The following is a 15,721-nucleotide window of genomic DNA, read 5'->3' as shown; positions in this document are numbered from 1 at the left end:
GTTTAATTCGTCTGCCACCCTTGAAGTTGAGGAAATTACGAGAAAAATATTTATTATCAGCCAACAAAGGCTGGGATGCTAAAAAGTCTATATTCTCAGAAAGAAAAAAAAATGAAAAAAGAAAACACTGTATTACCCCCGTGTAAGAGACTATCAGCTTTTGTAAAAAAATAAAAAATGAGAACAACAACGATTGAGTGGATGTCTAAACCCGACTGACGAAAGTTCAATACAAATAGCTAAAGCAAACAATTTTATTAGTAAAAATAGTCACCCATCATAGTTGTTCAATCCCAATTATTACTATTTATTTGTCGTTATACCGGCACAAGATTATATAATCTGGGCAATATTTCAACAAGGTATCTTGCATTTTATCTGGCTACAGTCTGGTGGGAGACAGCATAGACAGGTTGACTGCTCGGATAGCCAAACGGTTGTTTCACCACGCCAAGCCCACTGAACGCGACTTGTCACGAGTTCGATCCCTACGTAGATAAGTATTTGTATAATCCAAGAATGCTTGTCAAAATATTTGGTTCAGTTTTTAAAATATGTTACGAAACCCATCATCACGTGTACCAAACAAAACTTAACTATTTGCCCTGCTGAAGCCAGCAAGCGAAGCATGCTGCTACAAAAATGCAACATAGTATGGTCATGCTTACGTAGTAGGTACAAAATATCTAGTGATATCATCGGCCTAGCCTTTTCCCAACTATGTTGGGGTCGGCTACCAGTCCAACCGGTTTCAGCTAAGTACCTGTGTTTTACAAGGAGCGACTGCCTATCAGACCTCCTCAACCCAGTTACCTGGGCAACAAGATACCCCTTGGTTAGACTAGCTGTCAGACTTTTTCAAGCTTCTGACTACCTGTAACGACTGTCAAAGAGGTAGGAATAACAGCCAGGACCCACAATTTAACGTGCCTTCCGAAACACGGAGGAACTCGTTATGACAAAGATGGTCACCCATTCACGGACCAACCGCGTCAAGCATAGCTTAACCTGTGATCGAATCACTTATGCGGTTATAGCTGTTCATAAAAAGCCTATAAAAGTCACCCCTCAAATCAAGAAAAGCTTTTTCAAGTCTACACTCCTGGCCATTTGAATTGCGACGTGGTTTAAGTTGTTTTTAAGTTCTAAGAATAAGAGGGATAAAGAAAAATAAAGTTATAAGGAAAAAAAATGGGAACAAAGTGTCAGTAGAAAATCTTTTCAGTTAAATAATTCTGAAGTTTTATTATCTATATTTCTATACTTATATATAAAGCTGAAGAGTTTGTTTGTTCGTTTGAACGCGCAAATCTCAGGAACTACTAGTCCAAATTGAAAAATTCTTTTTATGTTGAATAGACCATTCATCGAGGAAGGCTTTAGGCTATAAACCATCACGCTGCGACTAATAGGAGCGAAGATACAATAGAAAATGTGAAAAAAACAGGGCAGGTATAAATCATAACTTATATCTTCTACCCACGGGGACGAAGTCGCGGGCAACAGCTAATTTCCTAATAATATTACGAAAAAGTTTAGCGAAAGTTTGTATGTGTGGATGTTTGTTACTCTTTCACGCAAATACCACCGGATTTAGACGAAACCTGATACACCGTACATGTATATGATACCTGATACACCACAGTTTATAACCAGGTCATTAACACATAGGATAGTTTTATGCCGATTTTATTTTCCCGTGGGATAGAGGGCCGCGGGCAACAGCTACATTTAAAATAAAAACATAAATACGAGAAACAGAAATAAAGTTCTAGCTTCGTTAATTTGTCCAGCAGTGTAATCAAATAATCTAGATAGATTGGTTTAACATTTTATCAGACAAACAGTGTTCATGACGTCACCCGAAAAATGTTGCAAATCTAAACAAGAACTCAATCTAATGGAAGAGATGCAATTAATATGCAATTATTTTGAAAAAAAATCCGCGCTGAATCTAATTTTGTCTAATTGCAATTATGTTCTCATAATAACCAGCCTAAATTCGACCTACTGCTAGGCATAACCCTCATCTTACATAAAGAAGGTTTGGGTATCGATCACCACGCTAGCTCACTGCGCATTGGCGATTTCAGATTCCAATATTTGGAATCTAGGTTTCTTCCCAATTTTTATCTTTGCCGTTTGTCTGCAGCGTCTTAGAAAAACCAAGGGAGCCTATTTAAAAACTGAAAAAATCGCTATAGAACTTGACTGCTTTAGGATCGAACCTGTACCTCATGCATGCAAATTCATCATAGAACCGCAAGGCTATGAAGTCATTATTGGATTAAAAAGCAAAACTATATTTTCAGGTGGCGGAAGACAACATTTCTCTGAACACGAAGAAGAACACAGCGAAGAAGGCAAAAAGGCTTATGAGGTAAAACATATATTACTTAAAACTACACTTTAAATTTAATGATATAGAGATCATTATCAATTGACGAAGTAGTAGAGTTTCAGGGACATTTTTTATGCTTTAACAGATATTTTACAAAGTGTTTTTAAACATTTCTTTTTTTAGAGAAAAATAAAGCAAATGGAAAAAAAATCTCTCGGTAGGTGTTAGATTAGGTCATGGCCATGGGGTCATAATGAATGAAATGATTCTAAGTAGATACAAAAAATATCTCAGTATAAAACACTCGTATCTGAGGTATTTTAGACACATTTATAGGTAAGGTCAATTAGCGAGTATCAGGAAAAAGCTTCATAGCAACGGGCACGATAAATAGGCAAAAGCTAAGATCGAAATTTGGTATTTTGGGTTGACTTGACTGCACGGATGGCCGAGTGACCAAATTTTCGCGAAGTGTCACGGGTTCAATACCCGCGTAAGACAAGCATTTATGTGACCCACGTTCTTGTTCTGAGTGTGCATTGAGCATGTGAGTTTATTGTCTGTGCCCGCGAAATAAGAATTAAATCCCTAAGAGCGGGAGTTATTTCTTTAAAACAAAAATAGAAGAAATAAAAAGTAAAAATAAAAACGAAATAAACACAAAAGTGATGGAATCATATTTTTGATCAACTAAAGGGCTCGAAGAATGAATTTAAGGATGTAAAGAAAAAGCAATTACCTAATCCAAACTGGAAGGTGATGAAGGCTAAACCCTGGTACTATCTTTTTGTCGACGTAAGTCATGTGTATAATGGTTATGTTCTAACAGCGTACTTAAAACAGAACGACCAGTGTAACTTGATCCCTCTGAAGTTTTACATTGTCTGGACTTTCAAAGAGGTGGTGAAATAAAATTATTTTATTTCATTTCATTTAGCTTAAAAAACGTTTTGAGCAAAGTATAGGTTGAGAAACTACCTATTTAATTAACAATTATAATCCACAAGTAATAATATTTTAAGAAATGTCAAGAGCTACGTAAATATATTTTTTTGCATATTTTTACGTAGGTAGAAATAATTCGCATAAACTTCGGATGGGTCAAGTTATACTGGTTGATCGTAGAAGGTCGTATGTTAGTTAATGAGACGTTTAGCTGTGATTTAACTGAGTTAATAAAGGACTATGTTATGTATTCGTAACTATTGCAGTAACCTATCTAAGTCAAAAAGGAAAAATGTGTTTAAATTGTATAGAATGTATATTCAAAATTATATTGTTAAAATATTCTGGAGCGCGTACCGTCGGTTCGACTTTTTAATTGGGTTATTGACTAAGAAAATATAATTAGTATGTCAGATATTGTATAAGATATGTTTCCCGTGTTTCGGAAGGCACGTTAAATTGTGGGTCCCGGCTGTTATTCCTACATCTTTGACAGTCGTTACAGGTAGTCAGAAGCTTGAAAAAGTCTGACAGCCAGTCTAACCAAGGGGTATCGTGTTGCCCAGGTAACTGGGTTGAGGAGGACAGATAGGCAGTCGCTCCTTGTAAAACAATGGTACTTAGCTGGATGCGGTTAGACTGGTAGCCGACCCCAACATAGTTGGGAAAAGGCTAGGCAATGATGAGATATTCTATAAGATAGATAAAAAGTAAAGTGTGTTCTAAAAAGTATCACATATATAAATAAAGAACCAAGAAAAAACTCATCAAAGATTGTGAAGCGTATGGAAAATGGGACTGTTAAAGTCACTTGTCGGTACAAAGCTTACTAGTAAGTGACGTCACATGAGATTTTGAATCACCGTATCCATTTCATTTTTTGTTAACGAGATAAAAAAAATACGTGGCAAATATTTTTTGAAATCTGTCTGACGGACTAAATATATTTTTTTGGTCAAATACCCTATGGTTAAAATTGATCAGGATGCTAGTTTAAATAATAACAGTTATTTTTTGTCCAACTAACTGTGGATTATTGTATAAGAGAGAGCGGTTTTTTGGTGAGACGATTTAAACGCTAACCGCGAGGGCTGGTTCCAAGTGACCAAGGTCTGAGAATCGTACAAGAATTTGGGATAGGCCTTTGCCCAGCAGTGGAACACAGAGTGCTAGATAAAAAATGGTTTTAATTTAAAAGATACGGATAGTTCAACGTAAACAAATTTTTAGGTATCTAAATATGTATATGGTAGAAATATATGAGACAGTTCAGCCGTTTAAGAAAAGTTTAGTACAATACAAACAAACATTGGATTGTATTTATAAAGATTTAGTATATAATAGTCACAAAAACAAAGGCAATTTATCTTTGCGCTAACCGAAGTTTTGAAATGAAAAAATGCAAAAAAACATTCAGAAAAATTGCAATAATTTCCATTTTCTATCAAAATACCACAGGATGTTGGTTATTTTTATTCTGGTCAAAAAATACTTAAGAAATCATTATGCATATTATCTTTATTAAACGATGCAACAGTTTAGTCACGCATATTTACCACCATTTAGTCATCAGCTGATATGGCGGCGAGTCAGCTTAAGGACGCCGGTTGGGACCGAAAGCAGTCGGGCAATCCCGATAAATACGCGTGAGTAAACCGTTGCATCATATAATAATTAATCAACCTCGCCCAACTTACTATATAACATTATGCATATCATTTATATTTCATCAAACACATTTAACAGGGATTTTTGTGTATTGAAGCAACAAATATCTAAATATAAATAATTCACAACTTTCGTAGGTCTATATGAAACACCCTCTAGTTATTATTTTAGCGATTACTCGGGATTGCACTCAACACACATTTTTTTTCCATTCAACATCCATTAAAGGAAATGTATTCTAAACAAAAAAATCCCTTACACAAACGGACTTAAAAACTTCTTATCTTTGTTACACACATGTTGAGAGTCCCCACTTTTTCGGGTTGAAAAATACCCTCTGCCCCTCACTAATAATATGAATTTTTATTAGTAAAAGAATATTATAAATCGGTTTCGGAAGATCCTGAAATCGAAACCTACATTGTTAAAAACTTTACCTTTATAAAATGTTAGCCTAGACTTTATATAAAAAACCTTTTAGATTACTCAAATTCAGTGATCTACTAAAAGAAAAATTCGTTTGGAAATAAGCAGTACATTGCCACATTCAAATGTTGTATCTTTTTAATTTTTTTTTTATAAAATTGTATGTTCATAAAAAGTAAATAAATAAATTAGATGACAACCCTATATAGACGAGATTCAGATAGAGTGTCTGCGCGTCTGGTTCTCTAGCATCAACAAATTGACTTAGTAACACACAATATTCTCATAGCAACAAACACCTTATCGTTCAAATCGACGCAAAAATACTTTTCCGATTTCAATATAAGCGCCCTAATTGGTTCGAAGTTTCCTGGTCATACAACCAAAGTGGTCATGACCAGTTTATCTGATCCCAGGGTTGTCTAGGACTAGAATTTATAAAGTATTTGTTACGAAACTATGACGAATGCTTTAATCTGCCATTCAGTACCAATGTTATCAAACAACCGACAAAATTGTTATGAGTACGGCATCACTATTGTCCTAAGGCATTGTTTACATACATTTCTAAAATATGTTTTGACAAAACATTTCTTACTATAGGACGGGTTACTTACGAGAATGATGTTTTTAATAATTGTTTTAGACTGTAAGATTAGAATTGATTTGATCGATTTGTTAAGGGAGAAAATATAGATTGTGTTTTTCGCAGAATAAGGTGACGACAAGATTTTGGTCTTCGGAATAAAAATATTTATGTAATTTTGAAGTCAAAATAACCCTATGCATTTCTAAACATGTTTAAACTTGCCCAGTGGTATGTAGACTACAAATAACTATAGATAGTTCTTATCAAATATTAATACCGAAGATTTGGCAAGGAAAAACAATTGAACAACCATATCTAAAAAATCTTAAAAGAAATCCACAACTAATCGAATTTTGGTATTTACGCAGATAAATGTTTAGAATGAATGTGTATTGAAGGTTGGAGCTACGTTACGTTTGGTCAGTAGTCGCAGATTCGAATCCTGTGCGTGGTTTATTTATTTTCCCTAGACCGACATAAAATTGACATATTATTGACTAAACTTAGTAATAAGTATATTATAGAGTAAAGTGTATTTAAGAATATAGTAAACCTGTGTATAAAGATAATAATGTATAGAAATAATTGATAACCTTTATTGGTGTAAATGTTATTATTATTTGTTGTACTTTGTTTATAAATAACAGAATTAGAATGAGTAAAAAGTGACTTATATTTGTATAAAATGTTTTAAATCTACTCAGACATGTTTAGAATATTTTTGGAGAAAAGTGAAAATTTAATCAGATACAATTTGATTTACACAATCGTCTATCTGCTTTTAAGCAGTTTTTGTATATTTATATTAATTTAATTGTACTTGAAGTACCAAAAATTACTACAAACTCATTTTTTCGTGCATTAAAGTATTTTGATCAGCATAAACAATTTTCAACAGTACAACATGGACTAATTTCTAATTCAGAAAGTTTACTAATACAGTTTTAAATTTCTAGGGCGTACACAAAGAGACAAAATCCGCTAAGGGTCACCACGACAAAGAAGACCATTTGGGTAAGTATGATGACCACGGAGGCGTCGAGAAGAACCACGAGGAGGAGTCAGGACACTACGGAGCACACCACCACGAGGAACATGGAAAGAAACATGCTAAGGTAACGGACTTGCAAGTGACTTGAATGTTTATGAAACAGCCCAGGATACAAGGTTTGAATTTCTTACTGCTGAAGTCGTTTTTCTCCGAAGTTGAAAGAAGTATTATGCTAACTACGCAAGACACACTAATAAATGTAGTTTAAATTACTGTTTTGAATTCGAAGAGCAATTAAACTACAAATTTGACGGATAGCCGAGTGGTTGACGTCACCACACCAAACCCACTGTTCGCGACGTGTCGCGGGTTCGATCCCCGCGTAGGACAAGCATTTGTGTGATTCACGAATGCTTGTTCCGAGTCTGGGTGTCTTTGTGCATGTAAATTATATGTTTGTAGAACCTCCCTCGACACAAGGATTAAATTCTTTACTGTGGCAGTCGTTATATAAAAAAATGACTATAGCTACCGCTTCAACTGATGAATTAACACTATTGAATCGAAACTAACTAAATGATCCCGGAAAATATACAAAGTCAAATATGGATAATGGCAAGCAGAAAAATAACATCATGAATTTTTTAGTCATTGCATTTTTTACAGCATTTATCTAAAAAATTCGGTCTGTAGGTACGTAACCAAGACCGTGTACAACAGATTCCTTATATCTCTAGGTTATAATCTTTCAAATCTGTGGGAAATGAAGGCTCTAACTATACCTGCTTAATTAAACACACCGTATCGTTTTTAGTATGAAGAGTCGGGCAAGCATTCAAAGGGCCATAGCACCAAAGGCAGTCACGACATCCATAAGAAGGAGGAGTACGAGAAAAATGTGGAATTTTTCGAAGAAGAAGGCGACTCCGGTGAAGAAGAAAAGCATGGAGGATATAATGAGGAGCACGGTCACGCCAAGGTAATGTTATTAGCATTTGTAGTTGTCTATATGATCGCATGGGTGCTACCGACGATGGAAGTCTGAAATGACTAGATAAAAAACATTGAATTCGAATACCATCTACTTTTTTTTTGGATAGGTAATCCACCCGTGTGTTCCTTCCTGGTCTAAAGTCTTACCTTAGAACGACTTGCATCGGTCTGACTCATGGCAATCCATCACTGTGAAAAGTATGTTCGGGTTTTTAAAATTGAAAATGCCAATAAATAAATAGCAAATGAGTTGACTAAAAAAACTGTCATTTGTAATTAAATACCTTAACCGTTAACCAGGGCCGTAAAGGTCATTTCATGGTGGGATCTTATACTATTCCTTGCATTTTGTGTACCATGTTTATTAATTATTATATTCGAATGTTTTGACTTATTTTATAAGATTTAGTCAAATACAAAAAAAGAGGATAAGAATGACGTGTTTGGATGACCTAGTAGTTTATTTACTTTATTCATGTGCTGGGTTGCTAGTTCGAATCGAGTCCTATCAGAAATTACCTCATAATCTATTAAAGCTCACAATATAATTAACAAATCAAATTATTACGCACCTATTTAGATACGAAATGCGCAAACATGTGCAAAACCAATTATAAGTCACAAATATCGAATATTATTAACAAAACTCAAAAACATTTCATCTTCTAAATCGATCCCTTAATTACCCTTAAATCAACAATTTAATACGATTTCCCTGTAAGCCAGAGAGTTCGGGTTTGGTAATAGTTTCGCGATTTGAAGGTTTCTAATCAATTTACAGGTAAATTTATTTGACGGGCAGGTAACGCAATATGGCTTATTAGGCTTAGATAAAGGGCGACCTTTATTCAAATCAGATTTGATACGTGTTTGAGGTTCCAAGAAATATCGAGAAATATGAACCGAGTATACCGTAATTGATGCGTTATTCAGAGGTTTTTTAACCCTGACCATGATTTTAGTTTTTTTTTTGTTGCTCGTTTTTCATTTAGTAAACAGTTGATTGGCCGATCTTCATTCTTTTTTGCCTAATAACTAAAAGTCAATCAAAATAATTTTTCCCACAATCCAATGAAATTTTATTTTTCCTTTTTTATTTTGGCAAAGAAGATTTCTATCTGTCTGGTTTCGTACAAAAATAATTGACGTATTTATTTCTCGAAGAACTAAAACTTCTTTAAAATCCGTAAAATGGCTTTACAAAACACTAACTGAAGATAAACAAAAAAACCGATCATTTAAACCAAAATGTTGAAACTGGCAGATGTCATCAACTTGTCAGCTGATAAAAAACAGGTGCAACGACCTTACTGAAATCATGTGTCAATATTAGACTAGATGATGATACAGTTCGTGACTGAGTTTCAAAAGTAGCGTGACTGCGGTCTCGATTGAGAAAGTCTGGTCTACAATTGATTGAGTCGAATTTTGGGTGTTGGCTTGCATTAAATAGATCTATTTCATTTTGAAAGATTGAAACCATAGTTAACAAGATTTTATTATTGAGACTATTGGAATGATTCGTTTTCTACTTCGGAATGAAAATCCTTAATGAGGTAGTCGTTATTTAATTAAAAGACTAAAAATGAAAACACGTGGTTACAAGTGTTTTCATTTTTCACCTTATCAACAAATCCACTCCATCATGCTGAACATTCATCGATCGTGCTCAGCACACAATGATTCATCATTCATTCATCCTGGGTTGAACAGAACCAGTGATCTCCCAATCGGCAATCCGTGCAATCAAAATTAAATATTATGAAACTAAAATCAATTTTACTAATATCTAGGCTAAAGTCACTTTATTTAGTCTTTTGTCACAACAATTCAAGGTTTTATGCAAATTTGTTTTTGCGACGGCCTAGTTTTACAAGGTCCGATGATCTGGTGGTAAGAAAGTGTAACATTTTTTCCTTTCAATTATTCGGAACTCTTGCGCAATGACGACCTTTGACGACTGATTAAATTGAAAAAACAGTATTGATTGCTGCATAAATTAAAAAGTTTAATTTGTTATGTTTCCAGTTGTTTATTTGAAGGATAGGATTTTTGTTCTTGTTCTCAAGTGGTTTTCATAAGTAAGGTTCGGAGTTAGGTTACATTTCGTAAGGGGTCTTAAGAAACTCCTCAATGAGTCCAAAAGGACTAGGCTAGACTAGGCTTGCCAGAGTTGCGTAAAGCATGCGTGAGCGATCCCGTGACTCTGGATAACGGCCCGGGGTGTTTTTAATCTGTGGGATCCGACATATTATCCCCAAACGTGTCATCGGCGCGGGTTGAAGTCAAGGACAAAAGTCAAAGAGTTAGATGCAAGAGAAATAAGGTTTTGTATGATCTGGAAATAGTTTGGGGATGGCGAGTGTATACAATCTCTCCGACTGGAACACTCGCGGTGTCGTTAAATAAAGTGGTCGAAATAGGACTTGCAGAAGGACAATACATTTTAATCTGCCCCCAAAGTATCATGCGCCGATGCATGTATACGATACTCAACGACTGTATCTAACAGGGTTGCCATTTCTAAACTTTGGCAATCAAGATGAGGCTCGTTAAAACCTTAAATTTGGAGTATTTTTCATATCCATGAAAATATCAATAACAGCTATTAAATTCATGAGATACGGGCTAGTGACTATCATACAAACGGCTTAATAATAAGTAAAAAAAACTATAACTACTCAAAACAATAAACCGTTATGGAAACAAAGTATACCGCCATTAAACCTTTTATTAAGTGAAATATAAACTGCAATTAGTAGTTTTATTACAAAGAGCAGTAACTAACTGCGTTACAGCTGGGATTAGTTAAACAGTTAGTTTAATCTTATTGTAGTTAAGTTACTTTCATTTGCATGCCTTGTTGTTGGAGTTAAGTTAACTACCGGTGAACGGGAAAACTACGGACCTACCTAGGTCTTTTAAATATGATTTAACTTAATGGAGGGTATTTTTCTGCTAGCACTTTTTGCCTGTTCTCCTACAGGTAATTGAATTACACGTTTGCTTCTACGTTTGCTTTCTTTAGGCCGATTTCAATTGTTAAATGCCAGCCTGTTGACTAGTTAGATTTTTCGAGTTCAATATTTTAAATTGACAAGTCACCCAAAAGAGGGCAACGCAAAAAGAAGGGTGTTTGAAGTTATGTGTCTATCTGTTTGACTGTCTAGATAGACAGCCTGTTTATTTGTATTTAACATGAATTATGTACGAGTAGAACACTCACTAGTCGTGTTTGATAAAAATCTATGGAGGCCTTTTTTATTTTATCTTGTAAGTAAATCTGTGATTAGACAAACAGACTGTTTTCAAGCTAAATAAATATTATGAATATAGTTTGTTTTATGCTAATACAACTAAACAAGTTTAAGTAAACACTTCTCTCATATTTTATAAATATCTACTAGTTATCATACTGAAATATTAGCATAATCGTACTCTAAGCTTTTATCATGTTACGACAGAACTGAAGTCTGTATATTATTATAAAACACTCTACAAATATATTTGAGCTAAGAGTGTAAGGTTTTTTGCACAGAAGGCCACACAAGACTCCAGTACCCGATGGTTTTAGCCTCCACGCATCTATCAGCAAAAATTTATCGAAATTTTATAATTCGACAACTTTCACATAGCGCCATCTAGTCTCAGAATAAACAAAGCTTGTATTATGAGTACTGGACAACTGATAAACATATCTACTTTAAATATATTTCTAAAAAAATGCGTAATACCGATAAATTACAACAGATACAGTAATGCCGATCGTACTCATTACATTGTCCTGGGAGAAAATCGAACCCACGACCTCTGGTATAGCAGTCAAGGTCACTAACCACTAGACCAATATCCATTTTTTTCGATTCCTTTATCGCTTGGGTTTAAAGTCGTCGAGTGAGAGAGTTGGGTGTCTTCGTGTGCAAAGATCCTTACTCTGCTGAATTTATACTGTTTTGAATGGATTCATAAATAATTTAAAATTAAATAGCAAATTGATGTTAACGAAAACAGTCTCATTTTCGAAACTGCAAAAAATGGAGGTAGAACATCACGATTTGTGAATCCATTTGAACATTGCAAGCTGCATCGGTTGCTTTAGATTGCATAGTGCAGGTTGAAATAAATAAGTTTCCGACACGAATTTCTTTGGTGCTTTTTGCAATCATTACAGTATTACCGTAGATGCATTTAAATGGATCCGGTTTCGTTATTTTCCTTTGCATCAGTTCGAAATCAGAATCGAAATAATTTAGTAATTGTAAATGTTTCATAAGGGATATACGGTTGGTCCTACTAAAGTGCACATTTCAAACTGATCATGTCTTTTCATGTTCTTCCTTTATCCCGTGTTCCGTCATCCCGTATTTCACTCACACATAGCTCTCCATTCCCACGTTTATTCAAAATCAAAATCAAGTTTTTATTTCAAATGGGCCGTTTTCCAGGCACTTTTAAAACTTTACAATAATGACTCTAGTTGCACGGTTCCAAAAGGTCATTCTTATGGAGAAGAACCGCCAAGAAACTCCATATTTATAACTTAACGCGGATTTTTCAAACGCTATATCGTAATCATCATCATCATCCTAGCCTTTTTTCCAACTATGTTGAAAAATCAAAGATAAGCTGAATCTGGTTTGACTGGAAGGTCGGCTTCCAGTAAGGTCAACCAGTGTTTTACAAGGAGCGACTGCCTATCTGACCAACCGCGTCCAGAGCAGCTTAACCCGTTATCGATCCACTTATGCATTTATAGCTGAACCACGAGCTCCTCATTGTGAAACTTAGGTGTTATTTCAAATATTGTTCTTGAATAGTTTAATTTAAAACGACGATTGTTTATTTTCACAATCCCTATTTTCTTTGTGACGAGTTGTCATCGTGTCACTTGGCTAAGCAGTTCTCAGATCTAGTTACAAGTATTTCTATTAAAAGTTAACGTAGTAAGTTATATAGGATTTCATTAAAATGTTCTTCTATTTTTTAATACTTTTTAAGGGTTTCCTAATGGAAAGATCAAAAGGTCCTTATTGCTAAGGCTCGGTTTCTATCCTTTTGCCACCAGGCTGTATCTGATGCACCTATGAATACGATACACAATGATGACTTCTATTGCAATTTACTATCGTACAATTCGTTGCTTATCCTAGACTATTTGTACAACAACCTGTGAAAATTGTATAATCTAAATTATGTGTGACCATGTTTTTGCGCAATTTCGTTTTTTTCAGTGCGACTTCGCAAATAGTAAGAATATTATAGGAAACTTTCCGTATCACAAGTTCGACTGGCATTTGACCAGATCTTTTTATTTTTTTACCACAGCTTGTTTGTTCTCAATTTGTTCTTTTTCTGTTAAAGGGAGGACATTTCAAGAACGGAGACTATAAAGCGGGCCACGAGGAGCACGCCAAAGGCGAATCCGGTCATTTTGAGAAAGGCGGACACCTGCACTTGTCAAAGGTAAATTGAACCTTAAGCTTAACTGCACAACGCTTATATTCATTGTTCTCGACTTGATGTCATCGTGTAGTTTTTGTGGATAAAATCTTTAAAGAACCAGGTTTTTGTGACGTTCAGTTTTACAGTTGTGAACTAAGGCAGGATTTAATATTATTAATTGGGTTACCACTGAGAGTTCTCATATTACTTAAAATGATGTGAACTAGACTATTATTTAAACTTAAAGTCAAATAATATACAATATTCTAGAATTTAAGAAATACGATACATAATTTATTTGACGTCTGTTAAACATTAAGAAGACGACGGCGACGGCGTAGTTCCAAAAATAATCTAATAAACATTTCTTTCATCCCACACTGTCTTATTCAAATATATCACCAATTCAAAAACCTCTCCAACTGGATGAAACCGTGGTATCACGACAAAACTACTGACGTTACTCTTCATCTATAATCAACCCACCTTGTCTCCAGGGCCACAAAGCTGCAGCGGGGCACGACAGGCACGGAAAGCACGGAGTCGGCCATCACCAGAAGGAATCGAAGGATTCGGGGAAGAAGTGGATCTATCACCACGGGTACCCTCCGAAAACGGCAAACCTGGTGCTGATCGATAGGAGACTCGACCAATTGTACCACGGACCCCAGTACTACGGATAAGTGCTTTGGAAACTATAGATTTTGTACGATCTGGTTTGGATTTCACGCTGACTGTTTTTAAATTGGACGACGTCTGGTTTGTTTTGGGGAATTGGCTTAAATTTTGAGGTCATACAAGGCGGAAACTATGTGTCTTGTGCAAAACATTTTGTGGTCAGTTCGGATGCCAGTAAATGACCTTGTATACTCAGGAACAAGCATAAAAAAAATATTATGCCGGCATTACAGTGAGCTAAGCATACGCGTGACGTCATTTCAGTGTATGAATTTTGCGGAATCGTTACGTAAAGCAGTTTTAAATTATCTGACGGACTTAAATGATTAAGAACACTCGTCTACTCACAAAAATATTGTATATGCTTCCATGGATATTTGAGAACATGCGTTAGAGATTCTGCGCTGACCATTTCGGCGTCTTGTAAAACATTGGTAGGCAATAAGCAGCTGTAGTTACCTACTCATAAAAAATCCACATAATTGAGTAATAATAATTTAAAACAATTATGACCCATCATATTTTATGGTACGTTAAGCAGCTGTTGTCAGTGAGGATATAAACTAAAAGCATCACCGTTTTCGAATCAGGCAAAAAATATTGAAAATAATTCATCAAACGATTCAAGTTTTGTTTTCATTTGGCTGCAATGGATCTTAATTATCTTAGAATTGATTCCATTTGGACAGTGTTATTAGGTTTTTCGATAAGAAAACTCTTAGTAGCAGTCTGGGATTTGTTAATGATTACCTACACAAGGAACTAAAATATATATTGTGGATTTCGCTGTTCATTTAGTGTATGCAGAAATACACCTCTGCCTATTCGAAGAATACAGGTGTGATGGTTTAAATGCATATATATATAAAAATGATTTCTGAGGTAAAATTCCATCTATACTCATAAATTAAAATGAGAAGGATGCATGCTTTTTTGTTTTCAAATAAAATGATTTTTGCAGGTATAATGTACCTGTCAAAAACGTAATTTTGTTTTTCGAACATACATTTTTTCCCCTACCAACAATGTATTTCGCAAATAAAATACAGATAATACTGTCGAGAATATTTCAAGTCAGTGTCTCGAATTCGTTAAAAGAGCTGCTCAAGCGAATGAATAAACATATTATTATTTTATAAACACACCAAAATTTAAAATAAAATTCATTCAAATCATAGATATAATTTTTTCGAACAGTAGCCGATGAAAACATCAACATTTCTTGCTTCGTATTATTCTAAGAATCCATTGTTTGACTGAAAGATGATGTTAAACAAAAGAGAATGCTTGTTCAATGGGTACGAGGGGCTAATGATGTCTTTATATTTACGTTTTGGAAAAACTACGGGTTTATAACGTGGAACAAATATATCTGGAATCTCAATTTTAGTGTAATTTTTAGCTTAGAACTTAACTTTTGAGTATAAATGAGACAAACTTCTGAAACGAATGCCTATTAGAATATTGCATACCAAACTTTAAAACGAAAATAATAATTTCGAAGTTTTAATTATTTTTCATAGCATCATTTGTATTTCTTTGCAAATATCGATAAAACGGGCTTATACTGTACCATTATCTGACGCGCTAGGCGCCATTTTACGAAGTGTAATGCGTTGTCATACTTTCACAACTGTAGTAATTTTAC

At 34.7% G+C, this 15,721-nt stretch overlaps 1 protein-coding gene across 1 annotated transcript in view; it reads left to right on the top strand.

Annotated features, from left to right (window-relative positions):
- Positions 1-14,508, top strand: part of LOC113500114 (nuclear speckle splicing regulatory protein 1-like) — a 28,365-nt gene extending 13,857 nt beyond the window's left edge. The window contains exons 2-6 of the mRNA XM_026880788.1: positions 2,313-2,380; positions 6,926-7,084; positions 7,775-7,939; positions 13,315-13,416; positions 13,893-14,508. Coding sequence (XP_026736589.1) covers positions 2,313-2,380; positions 6,926-7,084; positions 7,775-7,939; positions 13,315-13,416; positions 13,893-14,078 — 680 coding nt within the window. The 3' untranslated portion in view covers positions 14,079-14,508. The remainder of the gene's footprint in view (positions 1-2,312; positions 2,381-6,925; positions 7,085-7,774; positions 7,940-13,314; positions 13,417-13,892) is intronic.
- The last annotated feature ends 1,213 nt before the right edge of the window (positions 14,509-15,721 follow it).

The sequence above is a fragment of the Trichoplusia ni genome, chromosome 13, assembly GCF_003590095.1.
Source record: "Trichoplusia ni isolate ovarian cell line Hi5 chromosome 13, tn1, whole genome shotgun sequence".
NCBI lineage: Eukaryota > Metazoa > Arthropoda > Insecta > Lepidoptera > Noctuidae > Trichoplusia > Trichoplusia ni.
Note: the sequence above shows the minus strand (reverse complement) of the source record. Positions and strands in the feature narration are given on the sequence as shown.